At 40.2% G+C, this 23,665-nt stretch overlaps 2 protein-coding genes across 3 annotated transcripts in view; one reads left to right on the forward strand and one right to left on the reverse strand.

Moving 5' to 3' along the window:
- Positions 1 to 1,903: 1,903 nt before the first annotated feature.
- On the forward strand, positions 1,904 to 20,027 carry IVNS1ABP (influenza virus NS1A binding protein). The gene is made up of 15 exons (XM_067300538.1): positions 1,904 to 2,027; positions 8,538 to 8,783; positions 10,054 to 10,180; positions 10,512 to 10,681; positions 10,760 to 10,835; positions 11,576 to 11,749; positions 12,209 to 12,334; positions 13,734 to 13,841; positions 16,005 to 16,131; positions 16,716 to 16,940; positions 17,100 to 17,221; positions 17,417 to 17,543; positions 17,645 to 17,776; positions 17,936 to 18,109; positions 18,562 to 20,027. The coding sequence occupies exons 3-15, from the start codon at positions 10,070 to 10,072 to the stop codon at positions 18,813 to 18,815; spliced, it is 1,926 nt and encodes a 641-aa protein (XP_067156639.1). The 5' UTR covers positions 1,904 to 2,027; positions 8,538 to 8,783; positions 10,054 to 10,069; the 3' UTR covers positions 18,816 to 20,027.
- A 90-nt stretch (positions 20,028 to 20,117) lies between these two features.
- The window catches only part of SWT1 (SWT1 RNA endoribonuclease homolog), a 36,970-nt gene continuing 33,422 nt past the window's right edge, over positions 20,118 to 23,665 (reverse strand). For both annotated transcript variants that reach the window (XM_067300535.1, XM_067300536.1), the window contains exon 19: positions 20,118 to 21,517. In XM_067300535.1, coding sequence (XP_067156636.1) covers positions 21,412 to 21,517 — 106 coding nt within the window. In that variant the 3' untranslated portion in view covers positions 20,118 to 21,411. The remainder of the gene's footprint in view (positions 21,518 to 23,665) is intronic.

Here is a 23,665-nt window from a genome sequence, read left to right on the forward strand (position 1 = left end):
AGCTGATAATGAAATTAATGGTGATTCATAGAGACACAGCCTTTCCTGAGAATACTGTAACAGCAGCTTGCATAATCCTGAGATGCACTTAATTAAGGAACATCCCCAGAAATGTTTTATTTGATCATGATGCTTGTCTCTTGTCTTCACCTCCCTCTCCCTCCCTGCTTTACCACATGTACATGTGATTAGCATGTCCCTAATAAGAAGCTTCATTCAAAAAGAAAGCAAAGAGTGGGAAGATAGGCACTGAGGTGTGGCTGGTAATTTAAAAAATGAAAGGAGCAGGGAGTGGAAACATATTAGAGAGAGGTGAGAAGTCAAGACAGGGATGTTTGCTGCAGGCAAACCAGACTCTGAAGAGAGGGACGAATCATAGCACAGGTCTTTCATTATTGCATACATCTTGAGAAAGAGCAGAGGGATTTGCATAGCTGAGAAATGTACCTATGGCTTAATGACTCTGCTTATTTCTGATCAGACATGACAATTATTTTCAGTATATTAAAGTGCTGCCTTCTTGTAACCTCATAACCATTTAACTTTGGAGTTTTGAAATAAAAAGAACAGGAATCTTGAGGAATGTTAGAGAAATGGCTAAATATTATCATATACGTCTTAAACATTTGACAACTGAGACACTGAAGCTACATCTGATATAACCTTCTATAGATTTCCTAGTTTATGACTAAGGCAGCCTCAGAATCATGAAAAAGCATAAGGGAAAAATAGCACAGGCCAGAGTAAAATGTCAAGGTCACTCGTAAAGCAGTGATAAAGTCAGGAAATAAGCAGGGAACCTCTGACTTTACCCAACTACATGCTTTATTTATTATTATATTGCAGTAGCACTCAGGGCCCCAGCCATGAATCAGAAACCCATTACACTATCTGGTATGCAAGCACATAATAAACAGACAAGACTTCAAACATCCCTCGTTTATCAGCAGCGATGTTTTAAAACTACTTTGTCTACCGAGATATGATTTATGGTGAGAAGTGTGGGGGATATTTCTTACTCAGACGGGTAGATGCCTCTACCAGACCGACTCGTAGATGTTACAGCCAGAGAAGTGCCCGGGAGGAGTCTGCCCCCCTCTACATGGCACACGACACAGGCCATCACAGAGGATTTGCAGCACTGGAAACAGTATTTTTTGGTTAAACTTGAGCCTATCTTTGTATCAAGGTGGGACACCTTGAACTACAGACTCGAGTGACGAGCGGAACTCACGGCTGCGGAGGAAAACATGCCCAAGGTTAGAAGAATAAAACCACCGCATCAGGGGAGCTTGTGGCCGAGGCTGTCACTCACGGGAACGCGGCCGGGGATGCAGCAGGAAGGGGGCCGGCCGCCGCCGGGCTTGCCAAGCCTCTTCGCACCCTTCCCGACGCCTCCTTTTCAGGCTCGCCCCCACCCCACGGGCGCGGCGGGAGCGGGGCCGCCGGCCGCGTCAGCGCCCCCTCACAGCCACCGACCGTTAGTAACGGCCGCTTCCCGCCGCGCGCCGCGCCGCGCCCCCCTCAGGCCGCCGCCGCGGCGCCGCCTCGCAGCCCGGTCTGCACCGCACGTCGGGGCACCCCGCGGCGGCCAGCCACGGGCCTCGGGCCGCTCCTTCCTCGCCCTCCTCCTCCTCTTCCTCCGCTCCCGGGCACCGGCCCCTGACCCACTTCGGCGGCGAGGAAGGGGCGCGGCCGCACTCCTTCCTAGGTGCAGCGATCGCGGCCGCCCGCCCGCGGCGGAGGGATACGGCGCGGAGGGATACGGGGCGGAGCTCCGCGCCGCGCCGCCTCCTGCGCCCCCGCCTCGTCCTGCCGCCGCCGCCGCCGCTGCTGCTGCTCCGGTGGCGGCGTGTGAGAGCTGCGCTCCGCTCCGCGCCTCTGCCCTCCGCCCGCCCGCCGCTCCTTCCTTCTCTCCTCTCCCCTCCGCGCCGCGCGGCCGGCTGGGGCTGCGTTCCCGCGTCGGCCTCACCCGCAGCCTGGACGCCCGCAATATGAGCAGCATCGTGTGCGCTGAGAGACACCAGGTAGGGCGAACGCTGACGGCGGGCCTGCCCGCGGGACGTGGCGGCGCCCGGCCCCGCCGCGCCGCGCTTTGTTGGGCCGCCTCCCCCCGCCCCGAGGGGAGCGGCGCTGCCCGGCCGCGCCAGAGCCGCGCGGGGCTCCGGGCGCCTGCGGCGGGGCCGGACCGGACCGGACCGGACCGGGCCAGGCCGGGCGGCGCGGGCGCCTCGCGCGCCTCGGCCCCGCTCCAAGGTCAGGCGCTGCGCGCTCGCCCTCCCCAGCGCCGCGCCTCGGGCGCCGAAACCGCTCGCGGTAAGGGGGGGGGGGGAGCAGGGTCCCAGCGATCTGCCGCGTGGGGTAAGAAAAAACAAAAAAAAGCAACAAGAAGCCGCGGCGTTTTGGGCTGAAGAGCACGTGCTGGCGGCCGGGGCCGGCGCCGTGACCTGCCTGTCACCCGCGGCGGCCCGGGAGGAGCAGGCGGCAGGCGGCACGGCGGCCGCCCGCCCGCCCGCCGGGGCGTTCACGGCGGGTTTGGTGGTGGTCCCCGTCTGCGTGCGCGGGCTTCCAGCGGCTCTTCGGATTCTTCAGAGGTTCTTCGAGGTAGAGGAACTCCTCGGTTTGGCAGCTCCGCTGTTACCCTCGGGATTCTTTCATGGGAATATCCTCATGGGCCCGTATGCACAAAACCTGAATTAGCTGCGATTTTATGCAGGGTGGAAAAATGCTGATGAAGTGAGAGGCAAGGCATCCGAGTCCTTTGCGAAGGAGAAGGATGCCAAGACTGAGCAGGGATAGACTAACGGAAATTCAGTATCGTATCACCCTCTCCTTAATTGTAGTAGTTTACTACGAAGGGGAAGACTTTTCTTTTTTTTCTTTTTTCTTTTCCTCCTCCAGTGAAGGATGTGTGTGGGCATCATGTTTGTTCTCCTCTGTCATGGATCCACAAAATAAGAAATTAAACAGGATGTAGTGATCTGATGGTGAGATTGATTTAATTTTAGAAGGTGGATTTTGTAGCTACAAACCCAGCTTTTGGAGCACGGGATGCAACAACTGAGGAATACTTTCCAGTTAGGAAACAGTACTGTAGCTGCTGTAAATAGATCTCATTTTGTTTGCCTCAGCTTGAGCTTTTGAAGGGCAGGTGATTGGGGGGGGGCAAGAACTTACCAGATGGAAAAAAAAACCCTGTTTGCTGGTTGTCTGATAACCTTTCAAAGGGCTGTGGGAAGTGTGTGTTAGTAGAAGAGGGAAACACATATGGAAGAAAAAAGGAAAAGAGCTCAGGAGTGCATATGAGGCAGAAGATAGAAAATGAGGGGGGAGGTAACGGGGTGGCTGGAAAAAGGGAAGAGGAAGTGCAAAATATGTATAGCAAAGGGGACATAATGACCGGTTCTAAGACAGTGAAAGGTAGTATTTTCAAAGCATAGGAGAACATTATTAAAAGTGAATACTAAAGAGGAAGCTGGTGTGTTACAGCTGTGAGTTATAGTCCAAATAGTTCTAGCATTCTAGCATTAGAAACTGCTTCTAGTAATTTTTTTAAGCCTGGAAACATGTATGTGTGTTTAAAAGAACACTGTAAACTTCGTCTTTTTAGAGGATAGTCCAAGTAATACATTTTCTTGGACTAAATGTGAAAGATTTCAGAAAAAGTATATAGTACTTTTTCTCTCCCTTCAAACTTACCATTGATAGCAAAGATTCCCTCCTTCTCCTTGCTTTGGGGCTGGGGAGGGGAACATGGCTAAAGCAGTTTAGTATTGAAATATAACCATTTCATTAACAAGTCTTAGTTACTTACCAGTCTTACTAAACCTCTAGTGGAAAATAACTGAAAAATAAATGTGCAAAACAAGATTCATACAAATTCTATTAGTCTTCATTTTAAATCACCAATGTAAAGAAGCTGAGCCTGAGCTGTGGTGTGAAGTATGTTGATGTATGGTTTAGTTCATAATGTTTTGCCCAAATGAAAATTCAGGCATGAAAAAAAATCATGTATTTTTACCATAAATAAATGCAAGTCCCTGAAATAAAAATTTTTGACGCTACCTGGTTTTGTATTTTGATTTGAGTAGCAGCCTACGAGTAGTCATAGGTCTGACCTAAAATTTCTTGTGACCTAGACTGTGAATAGCAAGAAGGCCCGCAGCAACTAACAAGTGTTTCTCAGCCAGCTGTGGTGTTAAGTTCCATTTTTTGTTTCATTGTATCAACAAGTGTCCATCAAGTGTCAATCATCATAATCAACAAGTATCAGTCTTTAAATTGAAAGGTTAAAGAGCACTTTCCCCAATTTAATGTTTCAGTACTGAGTTTAAGAGGTAATACCTTAATCTGATAAAAAACAGTTCATGCAAAATTGACACTAAATAATGTTTTATTATTATTATTATTATTTTAAATGAAATACAGCACATGAAAAGTACCAATGGAGTATACTAAGGATGAGAGTCTTTGGTTAGGAGGAAGAATAAGTAGACCTTATCTGTCTTGTTAGGAAATAGGGATATTGTCCTCTGCCTCAACACTTGCCTCTGGGACCTGTCTCCTTGGCACCTCATCTGAGACTCCAACCCTTTACCATTCCCGAAAGTGGCTCTATAGTGGTGATATAGGTGGTGATAACTGTGTGAAGTCCTCGGAGAAATGCAACAGTAATCGTAATTCACCAGTTTTCTAAATGTTGGAGTGCTTTCTACAGTGAAATACTGTTTAAAAAAAATTGGGTGGGGGAATCCTAAATTCTAAATACAATTAACAATTTAAATGGTGATAATAATAATGATATTTATTTGCTCATGTAACTATCTGAGCTAATCATATTTCGGTGGGATTTACGTCTGTAAGTTACGTCTAAAGAGGATAGTTTACTGGAGGATGAGAAGACTTAGTATCATAGTTATTTAGGTGAGTCTTTCTAAGTGCTTCTTTGAATATATTTAAACTGAACTGGAAAAATAAGTTTAGACGGGGGAAATTTCCCCTTTGGAAGTCAGTTATCTGCAGGAAATAAATGTTGCTTAGAGTGTATCATGCATGGGCTGTGGTTCTTTCATGGTCTGCTGGCACATACAAGAAGTAAAAATCTCAGTATGTGCACATCAGTGTTTAAGAAAATTCACAGGCATTTGGACTAAAAAAATGTTTTTATGTTCTAATCTACCAGCTGGGCAGTCATTTGACTACTGGCATTTTCCACTTGGGTACAGCGGTAGCGTTGAAACACCACATGAATGCTTCATTGCTTCTATCCTATCCTCATCTTGTACAGTATTATACCCAGCACGATGGAGTCTTGATTGAAAGTGATGCCTCCGGGCTCAATGGCAGTATTAATCTTTAATATTAAAGCTAAAATGGAAACCCAGGGTTTATGTATAGCTTCTGTGCTTTTGCTTCCTCTTAAAAATAAGTGCAGGAAATAGGCCTGCTCTCAGGTAAGAATTTTCTTAAATGAAATATGTTATTCAGGTTCTGGAAGGTTAATTCTGTAGCTTTAAAATATTTAAATAACTGTGTTTTTTGATGAAGTTTGAAAAGCAATCATTTCAGAAACATCAGACTTCATACTTAGCTTACAATGATCTGAACATCATGCTTAGTTAAATGAAAATCATGAAGGATTACTATAAAAATGCTGTCAGTTCTTGATGCAGTGAGCTAGAAGAAAACAGAAGTAAAAAATTAAAAAAAAATTGTTAGTGACAGTTATTTGTGTTTCAAAAGATAATTCTAGAAAGGAATTTGTTTGCAGTACGCGTTCATAGCCTTTAATACAGAACATGCAGTAGTTCTCGGGTTTGCATTGAATTTTGACTGATTAAAACAATTATCCTAGTAGTAATATACCAAGACAAAGAGCATGGACAATAATGAATATGCTTACATTATTTAATGCTCATTTTGACTAATATTAGCCCTGAAAGCCAGTATTAGCCATTCACACCAAGCAGTATTGAAATGTTATGGCAATAATTAAGAGGTTCACATTCCTGTATATTCAGATTAGGCAATAATATTAGATGCCTGAATGGAGAATATATATATACACACAAACATATATATATATATATATATTCTGCAACACATGTATATATTTGAATTCATGTACAAAGGAAGACTTGGAAGGCAGATCATCTGTTTCAACACAGAATTGTTCTTGATGCCCTTTATAGGTCTTGAAGGTCATATGCAAGTACATTGGGCAAAGCTGCAACACTAGAGATGAAATAAAGTTCTTTTGTGATTGCAGAATGTGCAAAACGTGCCCAGAGGAATAAACTGGTTGAGGGTGATTCTGGAATTTAATTGAAATTATTTGGATAATTGTCATATAACTTGAAATCTCTCAATAGCCTCGGTACTGGTATTTAACAACAGTTCCTTAGAAATGAGTGTGGAACAGGGGAATGTACAATGTAATGCACAAACAGACCAAGTAGCCTGTTTGTCTGGATGATACAGCAGTAAACACTTAATTTGTTATGGACCTCAGTAAACAACAAAAAACCTCCTCTGAGAGACTGAGCAGTCAAGAATGAGTTGGTGCTGAGAATCAGGCAGGTGATAGCCAGGTTGGCCCAAACTTTTTGCCAGAATGGTCCTGGTCGTATATTGATTATGTCATGTAGCTTTTGGAATTAAGAACTTGTCTCCCTTGACTTTTCTTTTTAAATATCTTTTATAGTTTGCATTTGGCTAAATAAGGCTAGCCATAGCTGAATGATATGGAATGGTCCTGTAATGGAAATGGAAGTTTTAACATCTGAAATTATAGATTAGAAAATCAGAGGTGATGTAGTGGCAATTCTCTTGTTTATATTTCTTCAATACTACCTAGAAATAATGCTTTTTAAGTTAATTCATTGCAACACTTGTGTTGAAATAATATCCCTGTATCTTTGAATAATAGGATGTTTCAGATGAGTTGAATCTTTGGGGAAAGTGTGGACATCAGACAGCTTGCTTCTGTTTTTGAAAAGTGAAACATTTTGTTTGCTTTGGAAGTTGGAAAAAGTTATACTGGTTGTACCAAGGAGGGAGGAATTGCTGACTTCCAAATACTTACAGTTAAATAATATTTGGTAAATAGATCTCTGTTTCAGTTTCATAATTTGCATGTAGGGTTATAAAAAGAAATTAAATATATGGAGATTTTCTCTTAACAAAGTATGCTGACATTAAAGTTGTAGTCCCCAGGATAGTGTTTCGATAGTATTCCTGCACTGGGGGTGGTATTTTACCAATAGATACCACTGCTTGCTCTAGAGGGGTTGTTTCCTCCTTTATATGTATGTGTTCATGTCTGTCCTAGTAGCCAAATTTAAAATTTAACAGCAACTCTTTCTACCTGGTTATCTACTGATTGGAATATAGTCTTCAAGATTGAAGTTCTTAATGAAAAAAGCAATTTTTTGTGTGTTAACTGGGAGAGACTATTGTATGACGATGCCCCCTGCTGCTCTTGAGAATTACTGTCTCGAGCCTGGTATGCTGATCTGTTTAGGGAGTGTGTCGGGTACAATCCCTGACAAAATTGCCTTGTTTTAAGTGCTGGCCAGGCACTGGAGTAGTGGGGCTCCCTTCTTACAACGTGGGTGACTTTTAATTTTTGCCTAGGAGAAATGAGCTGCGCCTGTTTCTAGGAAACTTGATTCCCAATGTGGCATTTAATGTGCAGATACAAGTACAGTTGTGGAGCTGCCGTAGGGAAGGCAGTGGATGAAATGGGCAGTGTTTTCCTGAGGTGGGATCAGGGTTGGGAGAGGCTCCAGAGTGCGTGTTCATTGCCCACTCCCTCCCCGCTGCCCCTGCCCTTCCCTTCTCCTCTCCTCCTGAAATGCCCGGCATAAGCACCCAACCACGGGCGGATTCGGATTCCCATCTGACAAATTGACCGCCGCTGGAATTACTAATGGTGAACTTCAATAGCACCTAAAAATTCTTTTTGCAGGGTATTAGAGACTTTTTCTTTTTTTTCTTCTTGAGAAGTTGCATTAGAAAATAGTAATTTCTGACTTTTTTAAGTACTTAAGATTAGAGAAGTGCCCAGTCATTTCAGACATGTCCTTAATGAGTCAATTTTAGGCATTATCAGGAAAAGAAGGATATGAGTGCAGGGAAAAGCAAAAAGTATGCGGCATTTGGATTTTTTTGTCTGTTTGTTTTTAATTTAATAGTTTTTGCGGTGTTACTTAAGAGTTATCAATTTGTATAAGCAAGTGATAATGGTGTAGGTAAAGGAAGTGCTGAAGGTTAGACTTGATAGGAATTGTCTAGGATGGGATTCATCTGTTTTAACGTTTTCTCTAAGTATCTATTTAGCCACTATCTTGTCTCTGTGGGTATCAAAATTGATTTGGTTGGCTTCTGGTTACACATGGAGAATGTATCAGTGTCAGTAGGGAAAAACCTACTTGTTTGCGTCAGAAGCTTATGTTTAAGAGACTATAGAAGTTTCATCTGAAATACATGGTAGTAATATATTTTATCCTTACTTAATAATTTCTCTTTTATTACAGATTACGATGCATGATTATCACAGAAGAAATTCATGTCTATAGCTCTTAAGGACTTCATTACATCATCTTTAAGCCTGGTAGTTTTGGAATCCATATAGCAGCTGCAAAGACACGTCTGCTTGCATTTCAACAAGCATCTTCCCTGTCAGAAGATATTGACACTGAGGTGCTCTGTCTTAACAAAGTGATACCATTGGATTATTTTAAAATCTCCCAGTTATAAATTTACAGTAATATATTTACTAGGTAAGTTAATACTGCTGTTAGCTGTGTATACGATAGGGAATAATTTAGTTCAAATTCTGTTACTTTAAAAACTTTTTTTTTTTGGAAATAAAACAAATGAAAATGTATGCAAATGGAAACATCTGTAAGTGACCATTCTAGGGTCAAATGCTTTCTGTAGCAAGTCAGTTTAAAATAAGTGGATTAAAGCTAGAATTATTTTGTGGAGGACTTGCTGCTTTTTTTTTTTTTTTTTTTTTTGCACATTCATGCGCACACTCACTCTGTTTTTATTTATTTGTTTTTTAAAGTCTGAGTGATCTTTAGAATTTTCTTAAACTTCAGATGGAAATACAAATTGTTGCTGGAAGTCTTTGAGGTATACCACATAGTCTTGCCTATAAAATTGTTGCGAAATCTCTACTTTTGCATCTGTTAGCAACTTAAACTTATGAGGTTGACTTTATTTCAAACGTATAGGTCATCTCCGGTGCTACCCCTTCAAGGGCTGTATTTTAGTGTTCTTAATTTAGCTCCCTGTTTGTAAAATGGACTTTTCCTAGCAAAACTTTTCCTGTTCCAATTTGCCTGAGGTGGTATGTTTGTATATGGGTAAGATTTTTCAGGTGAAGTTTTGTTAGCTTCATGATGACTTAAAATATATGCTCAAATGTATTTCATTTGGTCAGTTTTGTTGGTGTTATGTTCTTTAAATATTTTAGAGTAGCTGAAAATCATGAGTTAAGTCGTTACTCTGACAGTTAAACAGATGAATGGTGGTTTTGTATTTTCATAGCTGCTATTCTACTTTCCTTGACATTTTAAATTCTCAATTCTTACAATTTTCAAACATAGCTGTTTTCTTAGGTCCATGCAAAAACGAAATTGGACAGTATGACAAATTTCATAGAGTGAGCAGAAAATAGTGATGAATCTACTAAATCTGATCTTTATGGAGGGGAATAAAGCATCTTATGTAATCTGTGATTCCCAGCTTGTTCCCATGGGGCTGGCACATGTTCAGCAACTAGTTTGGATTTGGAACTTGCTGAAGTGATGTGGACACAATGAAAGTTACAGCCTGTGTCACTCTTTGAAAGTTATTAATCCAGGCCGTCTCTGTCAATGCAGGATTGTTGTCAACAGTCCTCATCAGCAGCAGTGCTCATCGAGGCTTTTCTTATTTGAAAAAGTTCTCATGAATGTTTGATGTTTGAGAAAGATGTGTTAATAATACTTTTATATTGAAGCAAAATGTTGCATCTGTAAACTTTACCTATTCTGTTTTCAGCCAAAACAACAGCAAAATGATTCCTAATGGATATTTGATGTTTGAAGATGAAAATTTCATCGAATCATCTGTTGCCAAACTAAATGCCTTACGTAAAAGTGGTCAGTTCTGTGATGTTCGACTCCAGGTAATTCTTTTCATCCTAAATATAACAGTTGAATGGCCTTTCTTCCTTATGTTATGTTTTTCCATTGATTATGAGACATGAAGTTTTAGAACCCGATTTTTCTGGAAGATACATTTAACAAAAATATATATATATACTGTTTTGATCAGAGAAGTGGAACCAATGTATTTTTTCAGCTATCTGAGGTAAACTGAAGTTAGTATTGAGTATTGATTTAAAAAATTGATTGAACTGTGGTATTCACGTTGGGTATGCCTTTACACTGTTATGATAGTGTGGGTTTTAAAATTCTTACTGGCCTCTGGGTTTCTTGTTTGTGTTTTATACATAGGTATGTGGACATGAGATGCTGGCACACAGAGCTGTGCTAGCTTGCTGTAGTCCCTACCTGTTTGAAATCTTCAATAGTGATAGTGATTCTCATGGAGTTTCTCACGTTAAGTTTGATGATCTCAATCCAGAAGCTGTTGAAGTTTTATTGAATTATGCCTACACTGCTCAGTAAGTATTTTTCTGAGAAATTAGAGAGAGTAGATGTTAATTAAAAATCAAAATAACGAAGTGAATTTTCTTCAATAGGTTAAAAGCTGATAAAGAACTAGTGAAAGACGTATACTCTGCAGCAAAGAAGTTGAAGATGGAGAGAGTTAAGCAGGTACAATTTTCAGCTCTTCCAGAGGTCCGTTCTGCTCTCACAGAGCAGGAGGGTTATGCTTTTTGATGTTTAATTAAAAAAAAAAAAAGTTGATTATTCTGTCAAAGTGCTTATCAGCTGCTGGCCTTCCTTAGATATTCAATAGCATAGTATTGATTTGAGCGATGCCAGCATGTAATGCTTCCACGTGTGTTACCTTCCTGTTGAAAGGCTTGCTGATGTTGAGTTTTGTATTTATGCACCTCTGACCAAAATGGGTTCACTCATAACTGGTTGCGTAACTTCAGTCACGTTCATGGAAGACAGTGGTGCGCTTGGTTGTTGTGGAGGGCGTAATTAGACCTGGAAGTCTGGGTCAGTCGTATGTGAAAAAGGAATAATCCACACACTCTCAACCATAAGTTTTCTAAGGCTTGAGTTTAGAAATACTCTTGTTACAAGTTCGATACCTTTGGCAAGGGATTTGGGATTCTTTTCTTCACTTAACTGCAGACAAACAGTTTTGAATAGGCGTTCAAAAGAAAAGCATGGGGTAAGTGTGTGTGCATGTGTATTACTCTCTTTTAACTTATGCTTATTCTCATGGTAGGCAACATTTAATTTAGAGTGCCATTTGGGGGGGGACAAACTGACTATTCTGCAGTTAGAAAACAGTTGTTGCTGTATTTTGGGATAGGTAGTTTATATATGTAAAGATCATGTCTATTTGTAAATCACAGCGCAGCCTTCTTTCTTAACAGGTTTGTGGTGACTACTTGCTCTCTAAGATGGATGTTCAGAGCTGCATCTCTTACCGAAACTTTGCAAGCTGTATGGGAGACTCACGTTTGTTGAGCAAGATTGATGGCTACATTCAGGAACATCTTTTGCATATTTCAGAACAGGAGGAATTTCTCAAACTTCCGCGGTTAAAGGTTAGTTTAAGTCTGTAGGCTTATTTCTGTCACGTGTTTCTGGTGGAGGGAAGGAAGTTAAAAGTTACACTTCTATATAACAACCCAAGGAATCGTTACGCTATTACGGCTTCCTTTTTGAAGCCTTCATGTATTCCGAGTTATATCAACAACATGGGAATTCTTGATTTGCTTATTATTCATACTACTGTAAAACTTAACTGAAGAGGACGCGTACTGTCCATCCTTTCTTAGAAAGCATAAAACACAACTGCAGTTGTATATAAACATGCTTTCTAGTTGCTGCAGCATAGGCTGAAAGCCCCTAGTAGATGTTGTTTTCTAGCTCTGCAGTAAAGTGAGAGCATTCTTTCAAGGAGTAATGCTCACTATGTAAAGTACAGTATGCTACAAATATAAGGGTAAAATCCATACAGTAAATTATTCAATAATTCACTTCGTTTCATCTTATAATTCAAGCTTGAAGTAATGCTTGAAGACAATGTTGGCCTACCCAGCAATGGCAAATTATACACAAAGGTAATCAACTGGGTACAGCGCAGCATCTGGGAGAATGGAGACAGCCTGGAAGAGCTAATGGAAGAGGTTAGTCTTTAAGAAAATGGGGTTAAACACCTTAAACAAGTCAATATGAAGGATGATCCCCTTTATTTATTATTTTTTACTTTTTTCCCCTATTTTTCCCCCACTTTTTTTAACTATGACCCTAAAGAATTTAAATTTTACTGTAGGTACCCCTAAGCTGAGAAACTGGGGGGGTATTCAGGTGAGCTGAATGATCTGTTCAGTCTGGTCTTCTGCTTTCCTTTTTTGCTCACTGTTTGCTGTTTAGTAACTTCAAAGTGGCATGTACCTTGCGCTAGAATTGGGGAGGTGGTACTGAAACTTGCTGTAGATTCTTGATGTTTTCCTTTGCAGGTTTTGCTTGTAAATGAGAAGTAGGTAAAAGCTTCTAATGGTTGTTCCTCCCCGTTGATTTATCTCCCCATAGGTTTATTAACAAAACTAGGATACCAAGGCTGAAGAACCAAGAAGAAACCTCAAGTGTATTGACACGTACAGAAGCAGCAGTCCTGCCCCAGTTCTCCTAAGAAAATCCGCTGTGGGCAGAGAACGATGATGATGATTTAATGGTGTTTACTTACTCCTTTACAGGATATATTATTTTAAAAGTTGTGTGTTGTTAAATGGCTTTACTCATGAATACTCATAATGGATGTAGCCTGGGCAGTTTTTAGTGGAAAAACTAGTGGGGAATCTAAATTTTTAATTGGCTGGAAAAAGTGGACTTTACTTAAAATAAGAGGAAAAAAAAAATCCTTGAAACATCACAAAATTTTCCCCGTTTGTTATTACAGGCGTGATAGATCTTCGAAACGCTTTTGTATAAGCAAAAGTACATTTGATACTGTCATATATTATCATGTGTATATTTCCCCTTGGAATAACTTTTTAAAAGTTTTGATTTATTATATTGAAATTCAGATGCATTTCTTTGAAACAACTGCATCTGATGTTTAGTCATGGACAACAGTTTCTCCAGACCTTAAATTTGTGTTGTCTTCCCTCATCCCCATACCTTTCTTTTAGAGTCCACTATTGGCTTCTCTTTTTTGATCAAGATAAATATATGTATTTTTCAAAGCCGAAAACTTGTTTGCGGGGATAACAAAAATGCTTGCATGAGATTATGAATTTGTATAATTCTGCAAATTAATGTACATCTTGCTTGTCTAATGTTTCTGTGCTGGAAAAACAGTAGAAGTCCTTGGAAAATGAAGATTTCTTTCAAGCTGAGAAAGCAAGGAGCCTTCACCCAGTGTTTGAAGATTGCCACCATGACATCTTCCTTTTAGTTTTGTCATTCCGCTAGATTGAGATGAGATGACGAGAAGTATGCTGGCGACTGCCTTTTGTAATCTGCCTGTAGCTAAGTAGCAGTGGAGACGGTAGCCACATGGGTATTCTGTTGTTGTTTTTGCAGGTTCAAACGCTGTACTACTCAGCTGATCACAAGCTGCTTGATGGAAATCTGCTAGATGGACAGGCTGAGGTGTATGGCAGTGATGATGACCACATTCAGTTTGTGCAGGTACCAATTGCAGACAGTCTGAGGTAACCTCAGGGAGCCTGGAGCAGTTTACAGCACACTCAGTTTTGCGTCTTGCAGCGAGTAGAGAGTAGCTTTAATGGCGAAATACGTTACGGGAAAGTATTTTTCTCAAAACCACTGGAGGCAGTGATTTAGTTTCTGCCTCTTGTTGGTTCGGCGGACTGAAACAGAGCGAGCCCTTCCACAACAGAGTGCTTTAGACTTCAAACTAAATCTTAGGCTGTCAGAAGAAAGAGAAGGTAGTGAAGCAGTCAGCTATAGCAAGAGCTTATGTAGCTTAGGAGAGATGTATAGGAAATCATATTTAAGAGACTGAAAAGAATCATGGACTGTTTGGCTGGCAGTATGCCCATTCATGTAAATGGTTTATGCAGCTGTTAAAATTTTGGCATAGAAAAACATTCTAGACATCAGATAAGTTCTAATCCTTCAGATTCCAGCATTTATTCCTCTTGTTAAGCCATATTGACAGGGTGTAAGAGATTTTTCAAAAGGCAGCAGGAGATAACTTCTGGCTTAGGGATAGCTGATGCTTTGACTGTACAAATTACTGCTTTTCGAGATGACTTTTGGGGGTGGGGGCACTCTAACTGGATACAATATTAATTCTCAACTCCTGCAAAACACAGCTTAGCACAACTGAGGGTGCTTAGGAAACAAAGAAGAAACAAGGGCTAATAGATCTAAATTACCAGTTGCTCTTTACAAATTAAGCTTGTGAGCTAGAAGCAAATGTATGTTAATGTTTTAACTGATAACAGTGGAATGTGCTGGTACAAAAGCACATTTCTTTGTTTTTAGCAAATCGCTTAGGTAAAGTACTCTCCATCCAGGGGCATGGATTTTAGAAGTGAAAAGAAATGGAAGAGCCAGCTAATCTTCTGCTCGTCTTAATTGTTTTTAATAAACTTTCACGGATGTCATAACTTTGGATGCTACTCGTTATAATACTTAGAAGCTGACAGATGAACTTTCAAAAAATTTATTTTCAGAAAGTGAAATTTCCTGAAAATTTTATTTTCAGGAGTGTTCTTTTTTCTTTTTTCTTTCCTCTCTTTCTCGTGCTCGCTCTCCCTCTCTCTCTCTCTCTCCCCATTCCCCCCCCCCCCACAATCCTCTCTGGTAATAAGAATTACCAGTTTTGAAAACTTGCATCCAACCCTTGGAAATCTTCAACAGTCAAGAGAACTAATACAAGAAACCCATAGATAATGGTTCTGGAAAAGCCGTAATTTTTTGAAATTGAGTCTATCAAGGCAATTTAAGGGTAGGAGAATATGCTGTAAATTGGGTGAAGATTCAGAAATAACAAAAATGCTACCTGCAGATGAATTGTTTATCATGCTGAGCTGAGTGTCAAATTGTTGCCAAGTGTCAAATTGTCATAAATAACCTTATATGGAGAAGTATGAGTTAGATGATAAGTTTTAGAAGTCTTATGACAGTTTCTATAAAAATCATGCACACTCTAGGGAGTCTGGTTCTTATGATATATATATTAAAAAAAGGGGGGGACTGAAATGCAGATTTTTTGTATCTTTTAATTTAGCAAAATAGTGTAAACTACAGTATAAATTAAACTGAAGAAGAAAAGAAACCAGAGATCTCCTGTTGGTGGAAAGTAGCTGTTTCTTGGATTTTTTTTTTTTTTTTTAACTCCCTTGATAATCTTAGCACAGAGAGGAACTGAGGCAAAATAAATTTGTCTTCAGGGGATGAAGAGAATAGTTAATTCACTTCCAAGTAGCATTATATAATTAACTTGAGTTCCAGAGGCAGAGTTTGCGAGTTAGGCTTCTAGTTTGTAAATCATTTCTGTCCAAATGGCTGTAGGCTTTTTCTTAGATCTGAAAATTCTAATAATAACACGTACTTGACTTCTCCAGGAATTCAAAATGATTTCTAGTCAGAGACTAGCAGCAGAGAAGTAGTGATCATAGGCTGAAATGAGTACCAGGACGTAGGGTGTTCTCAGCCACTGTTGTGGAGTAGGTAGGTAAGACGTTTTGTTTTTAGGTGTGCTATAAATGATGCTCTGCAGAGGTTGTAGATAAAGTGCTTTCTTGAATAGCTCAGAGAAGTAAAGGTAGAGCAAGGTGCAGTCTCTGGCTAGGTTTCTGTAGCTGCCTTTTGATTTTGCAGAAAAAGCCACCACGTGAGAATGATCACAAGCAGATAAGTAGCAGCTCCTCTGGAAGTCTTTCTCCAAATGCTACTGTTCAGAGTCCTAAACACGAATGGAAAATCATTGCTTCAGAGAAAACATCAAGTGAGTATCTGAGGGTTGGTTTTTGGTGGGTGGGGGTTTTTTTGTGTTTTTTTTTTTCTTTTTGTCTAAAAGATGTCTAGTATTATGTATCTACCACGCCATATGCACTAGGGATCTCCTTTAACATCTGTAAGAAATACAGAAATGTTTTTTTCTTACCGATGAGGTGATAGATACAAATCAAGTACCTTGTCCAGTAAATCATAAGATGTTTCTAATACAACTGGGGCCAAACCTGGATTGTCTACGTCTTGATCCATTAGGCCATCGCAGAGCCCACGCGTGTATAATTTGACCCAGAGAGTCCAAACTGTAGACAAACGTTCTTTGATTAATTAATGAGTTATTTGCAGCGTGTGGGAGGAGACTTTATCCTAGCACATCTTTAGATTGCCATCTTGTATACTTTGAGCACTACATTAATCATCTTTAAAAACAGTGTTCTTCTATACCTATGCTAACACTTGGAACCAGTAACTCTAAACAGTAGTACAGCATTTTCTCACAAAGCAGGGAAGAAGCATAAGCAGAAGCCCCTCGGTGGTATTCATTTAAAATGTTGTTATATTTTCTCCTGCCTACAGGTAACACCTACCTGTGTCTCGCTGTTCTGGATGGTGTGCTGTGTGTGATATTCCTGCACGGACGTAACAGCCCTCAGAGCTCTCCCACGAGCACGCCGCGACTGCTGAAGAGTCTGAGTTTTGAGCTTCAACCAAGTGATGTAATAGAGAAGCCCATGTCTCCTATGCAATATGCTCGATCTGGACTGGGGACAGCCGAACTTAATGGCAAGCTAATAGCTGCAGGTAAAAGAAATAGTTCTTTAAAACAGCTTGCTCAAATGGAAAGAAATAAAGTGTCTTCTGTAACTATGTAGGCTATTTCACAGAGTCAGTGTTCTCTAACTTCCAAGTAATTGGTCTTTGGAAATTTGATACCATCTGACCTTTTGCTTTTGGCTTTAGGTGGGTATAACAGAGAGGAGTGTCTGCGCACCGTGGAGTGCTATGATCCACAGAAGGACTCTTGGACTTTCATCGCACCTATGCGAACACCGAGAGCTCGATTCCAGATGGCAGTTCTAATGGTACGTGGTGGGTGGAGATTAGATGAAAATGTTGAATTGTGTAAGTGGCTTAAGTAGGTGAGACAAATGTGGCAAACTTAATAAAAACAGTAACAGAAGGTGCTTTATCGTAGTTGTTAACAAGGTTAATAAAGTGATAATGAGTTGAATTGTTTTTTTAATATGTGAAACAGATGCTTATTTTTTTCACTTTAGGGGCAGCTGTATGTTGTGGGTGGGTCAAATGGTCACTCAGATGACTTGAGCTGTGGAGAAATGTATGAGCCAGAAATAGATGACTGGACTCCTGTTCCAGAATTGAGAACCAATCGCTGCAATGCAGGTAACAGATCTGCAGTTGACTGTCTGTCTGTCTGTCCATCCATCCATCCCTGCCCTCTACTAATTGATGAGCTTACTTGTTTTTCTTATTTATGTGAACAGGAGTATGTGCCCTGAATGGAAAACTGTACATTGTTGGTGGCTCAGATCCTTATGGTCAAAAGGGACTTAAGAACTGTGATGTGTTCGATCCTGTAACAAAATCTTGGACAAGCTGCGCCCCCCTTAATATCCGTGAGTTTGTTGTATAGTTTAAGGAGGGGAGGGAAGAGGGACTGTTGTAAAACTGCAGATCTCTTTTAAAGAAATTTCTAAGCTTCAGCTGCTGCAGTACGTATGTTGTTAGTGTGCGACTGCAGCGGCTGGCTGTAACTCGTGGCTTTGGATTTGCAGGGAGACATCAGTCTGCGGTTTGTGAGCTCGGTGGGTATTTGTACATAATCGGAGGAGCAGAGTCGTGGAACTGCCTGAACAGCGTCGAGCGCTACAATCCGGAGAACAACACCTGGACGGTGATTGCTCCCATGAACGTGGCTAGACGAGGAGCTGGAGTGGCTGTTCATGACGGTAGGCTTTACGGTCTTAACTCACCTCTTGTGCTCGATGAATTTGGTCACGTTAAGCTACAGTGCAAGTAGAATGCAAAGCTGTGCTGCTTACTAGGGAGGAAATGGCACAGGAAGAAAGTCACTATGCCTTCAATGAAATTTAAAAACTGTAACCAGAGAACTGCAAAACTTGATTTTGGGGTATTCCTTTTCAAAAACATCACTGTGCAGCTTCTGTTTGAATCTGAGCTTGGCTGAAATTATTCCTCAGTAGGTGCAACAGTTCTAATGATCAAGAGAGGCAAAGCAGGTTACTACTCTAACTTCAGAACCTGAATAAGGCAAAGATTTCTCCTAGGAAATCTTACATTCACTTGTTTTGGCTTAGTTTGCCTGCCTGGAAGGTACTCTGTATTGGGTGACATGCTTGGTGCCTAGCAGCTCAGCATCCGTTTTATTTCCTTTTGATAGGGAAACTCTTTGTTGGTGGAGGCTTTGATGGCTCTCACGCAGTGAGCTGTGTGGAGATGTACGACCCTGCTAAAAACGAGTGGAAGATGATGGCAAGCATGACTACGCCGAGAAGCAACGCTGGCATCACGACTGTGGCAAGCACCATTTATGCAGTTGGGGGCTTTGACGGCAACGAATTCTTGAACACCGTGGAAGTCTACAACCTGGAATCAAATGAATGGAGCCCCTACACAAAAACTTACAAGTTTTAAGTGATTTAAATTCCCTTTTCAAACTAACAGGCTTAGTGATGTAATTGTGTTTTAGTAGAGGTACACTTGTGAATAGGGTTGGGGAGGGCATAGATGTTGCCAACAGCAACACAGAGCTTTTGCATATTGCATATTAATGTGCTGTACATATTTGTTTTGGAAAGAATATCAAGATGAAGGGTTTTTGTGTATTTTAGAACTTTGTTTTAGACTTTTTTTTTAAGATTTTGAAGATACTGCAAGAGAAACTAGACTGGGCATATCATTTCAGGAGCTTCCCCCAGTGTTTGTTTTGCCACTTTGCACATTAAATGACTTTTTCTGTAGAATGTGTCTACGGGGCAGAAAGTGTAAGGTTTTTTTTTGGGGGGGGGTAGTTACTTAGTTGTTTCATCAGGCCTTGTTTTTCTTCAGTAACTGGAACAATCTGTAACAAGAAGCCTTATTTAAATAGATATAATGGCTATTTTTTTTATTAAAAAAGCTGACATGCCTGCCACTACCTAATCTTTTATGATTGCCTTTTTATAACAGTTTTTATATACTCAGCAGAGTACTTTATCTGTTGAAATGAAAATGGCAGATAAATGGTTATTGAAGCAAAGAGACAATCTTGGAGTTCATAGAGACTGAGTGGGACACTTAATTTACCACTGTAGATGAGCTTCTGAGCTTTTGCCTCTGCTACAATATTGTAATTTAGTATGCAACAACACTTTCATTAGATTTGAATGGAGTTTCTGAACATAACATAGCTGTGACTTTTTAGTATTGAAAAGTTATTTTGGCTCCAGCTATTTTGACAAAAATGCAGAGGGTGCTTTATGTACAGCAGTTTTATTACTACAGTTGAGCTAACATTTGTAAAACTACTAAAGCGTGGGTTTTCTCATGGTTTTTAAACTATTTCCTGTTGGCAAAGAAAAGGTATTCATCTGATTAGTAACAGCGTTAGGTTTATTTTTCTAATATTACAAGCTGAAACTGTGCTAGAATACAAATTACTCGATTTCGTATGTGCTCATAGTACTATGTTGTAGTTCACTTTCTCTATTCATACGGATACAATGTTGGTTAGGATGACTTGGTGTCTAATGTGTAGTGCTGCACATCTAACTCCCAGTGCCAAAACTAGCACTTACTGCTTGCTGCTGATGCAAACACATTAAAGGTACCTTTGGGGAATCCTTGCACCACAGGATTGCTGTAAAACGTGTTTGTGTCCTTTCTTTAATGGGACAGTTAACCCACACAAGTTTGCCACCACAGAATCAGTCTCACATACAGACAGATCTAGACTAACAGGGTGGAATGTGTTCAAAGCACCACAGCCATCTACAATCAACTATTTATTATAACAATAAGTTAGATTTTTTTTTACAATCAAGACTTTACAAATACATTCAAAAGTTAATATTAAAATAAACATCTAGAACTGTACCAGTTATCTCTGTACTAATACATACATAGAGAGGTAGCTTTGAAGGCCACAGCAGCATTGAAAATGGCTTTTAGAGAACTTCGTTGACTTAAATCAGTTTTGGAAAGCAACAACTGAGGTGTTCAAATAGAACCATAACCTGAAGAGCTGTGACAAGGCAAGTTATTGATCATAACCTGCAGAGGACAAAAACAAAACCCCCTTGCCTTTACAAGGAAAGATAACAGAAGAGAAGGATGAGGAATTTTCCAAGAGTTTTTCTAGCAAATTCATACTGTACAAGAGCTACTAAGATTAAGTGGATATTTTAATCAAGGAAAAAACATCACTTTCCTCCAAACTTAGTAAAACTATTATTTATAAGTGACATGCTTAATTACAAGTGTTGATATTGATTTCACTGTTCACTGGCTTATAGATTTTTTTCACCAGAAGAGGTCAGATTAGATACTCTACAGATGTTGAAGAAGGGGATAAATATCTACATGAATTAAAAAAAAACGAAAACATTTCCTTCCCTGTGCTACGTCTTCTCCTAGGCCTTGTATATTTGCAGAATATAGAACAGAGACACTTTGCACCTTTGTTTAAATCCTTCATTTCTATAGGGGGTAGTAAAACATAGTAAACATCATAGGTATCTGACTTAATAGTCAACTGCTTTCATTTTTAGTCCTTTCAGAGCCCTAGGTATCACAATACATTCTTTTTTCCTCACCTTTTCCCACTCCTCTTCATCTATTTTATCTGCAAAAACAAATCTCTCACTCATTTTGCTACACAAACATTAGCAACAAATCTAACCTCTCAAAAATAGGTAATGCTAACTCTTTTGGAGTTTAGAACTGATGTTTTAAACTGGTGTTCTTGGTGGACACCCAGCTTTTGCTGTATCCAGCCAGAGACCCTCTCGTAGGACAGAAAATTCTACTAAGAGGCAGGTCTTAGAAATTCTCACTTGTAATGATTTACATGCGTAACCAGTTGTTTTTTTTTCCTTTAACTCAACAAATATAAAACAGCACCATCAAGAAAAAAAGGCCAATTTTTGGCTCCTCTGTTACTTTTTCCTTTCCCCAGCAGAGGAGTTGTACTTAGCTTGGACAAAGAAAGCGAAGGGGGTGAGCGCCACAGCTCCGAACCTTGCCTGAAGCATCACAGCCAGCCCCTGTTCTTTGCTTCCATGTGAACAGACGCATTGCACTGTTTAATAGTGTGCTCCAGCTGAGCCAACTGGCAACATCCAACTGCTAGCCTTTCTCTAGAGAAGAAAAGATAGATATTTATTTCATTAAGATTGTCAGGACGCAAGGGACTACCTTCTACGGACAGGAAAACTTCAGTATGTTTTTTTTAAAGAAAAAAAAAGTGTTGAACTAAGACCCTGCTTGAAAGCTGTCAAAAGCAGCAAACACTCAGCCTCTCTGAAAAGCCAGCAGCATTTTATCCTTACAGCAAAAGCTTAGGTTCATTACAGAGCTAGCCAAGCAGTATTTGGTCCCAGCTGTATGCTGCAATAAAATCTTTATTGAAAGGAACAGTCTAAAAGCCATGCAGCAAATGTGATTTCAGTCTTCTAAACGCAACACCGAACTGCCAACTCATCTCAAAAGCTGTCTTGTTTTTCACTGAATCTTTTGAATGAGAAAATGTCTTTAAGCTGCAAGTCAACCTCTTTTCTATACATTTACACATCCCACAAACTGAAGCAAGTTTCTTTCACAGTTTGAGTGTCTAATTTTAGGCATGTAGAGAATCCACTTCCAGTCTTGTATGGGTACAGTTAGTGCTGTTACTTTTGCGCTTGCCTAATTTAGATCGAAAACTTTTCTGATAATCTGGGGAGTGTTACTAATTGTAGAGGAAGAGCCAACTTTTTAATACAAGTTTCTGGTTGTACAAGGTAAATACTGTAGAAATTAGCTAGTCAGAAGAGGTTTACTATGTTCATATATTCATTAGGGGATACCAGTACTGAGGAGAAAAACACTATAGGTTTTGGAGTCGGCAGGCATTTACCAGGTATTTACAGTAACCACAGCAATTTCTGTTTCGGGCTGGCAAACGGTGCTGAATTTTTAAATAGTGGTCATTCTAGTCCAACACATGAAAACCTTTCCAATTTCTGTATTCTCTGAAGGTAGTGAAGCAAAACTTCCATCTGTCAGAGTGCTTAAAGGAATGTTGATAAACTTGGAAACTATCCGATGGAGGAAGTGGTTTCCGCATGTCTGCTTTCATGAAAGTCACCTGTAGGCTCTGAACCCTGAATGCAACCTGCTGCATTTTTATTTGCTCACAGTTTGACCAGTCTTTCCTGTGCAGTTTGCCATTTTTCTAGCTATAAAGTTGCCAAAATACTTGTATTTTTCAGTCTAAACTTGGAATTAGAAGGCAAAATTGGTTGAAGAGTAAACCAGAACAACAACAACAAAAAACAAAAAAACCCACACAGCCCTCTCTTCTATACTTAGGCTTTGAACACCACTAGTGGTTAAAACTGACAAATATTGATAAAAGCCTAATACTTAAGCTACAGTATTTTCAAAATATATTTGCTTCAGCCCTTGGGGAAGAAAAACCCACCACAGGTAAACCAGCTAAATTTTAAAGAGTTAAGAATAAAAAGAAATCTCAGGTATACACAAAAGTTGCTATTTGAAACAATTATGGCAGGTGTCACAGTGGTACATTTGACGTTCTTGCTGTACAAGAGGCGCAAAAAATCCTGTTCACGCCATCGGGGAAGAGGAGCCCCCAACCTCTTAGCTGCTGGGCACAGTAGTTCTTGCAGGCTGCTAGGTGGTACCGGCGACCAAACGCCATCTCTGATGAAGAGCAGTTACTGTGAATTATTTGTTACTTTCTAACTGGGATAGTGGCTGCAAAGCTTGAAATCAGTTGTCCTGAGTCAAAGAGAATATGATTTAATACAATTTCTAACTAAAATTGACAGGGCAGAAAAGAAATTCTGCAGTTGTGATCTTTTGCTTTGAAGCTGCTAAAAATAACATCCCTAAAATAACTAATCCTCACCTCAGCCAAAAAGGCAGATCTCCTTACTTTTTGCTGTCCACTGTATTATGAAAAGGTAAAGGAAAAAAAAAATCAGTGTTGAAAGGTCACTTAGATCATTTTCTCTTGACGGAACAAGGATTTTACATTATATGTAAATAAAGACAGTTTGAGTTGCACCTTCCACTGTATTTACACACAGCATAGATCTCTCGACTACCCTGATTTATTCTTTAGATTTCTGTTACCCAAGATGATCTAAACCTGATCACATAGAAAACATTCTGTAACTATTTTCCAAAAGATAGTTTTTAGGAGAACCATTAAAAAAAAAAAAAAAAAAAAAAAGCAAGGTTAAAAAGTGACATGAGTGCAGCCTGAGGGCTACCAGACC

The sequence above is a fragment of the Apteryx mantelli genome, chromosome 8 (assembly GCF_036417845.1).
Source record: "Apteryx mantelli isolate bAptMan1 chromosome 8, bAptMan1.hap1, whole genome shotgun sequence".
NCBI lineage: Eukaryota > Metazoa > Chordata > Aves > Apterygiformes > Apterygidae > Apteryx > Apteryx mantelli.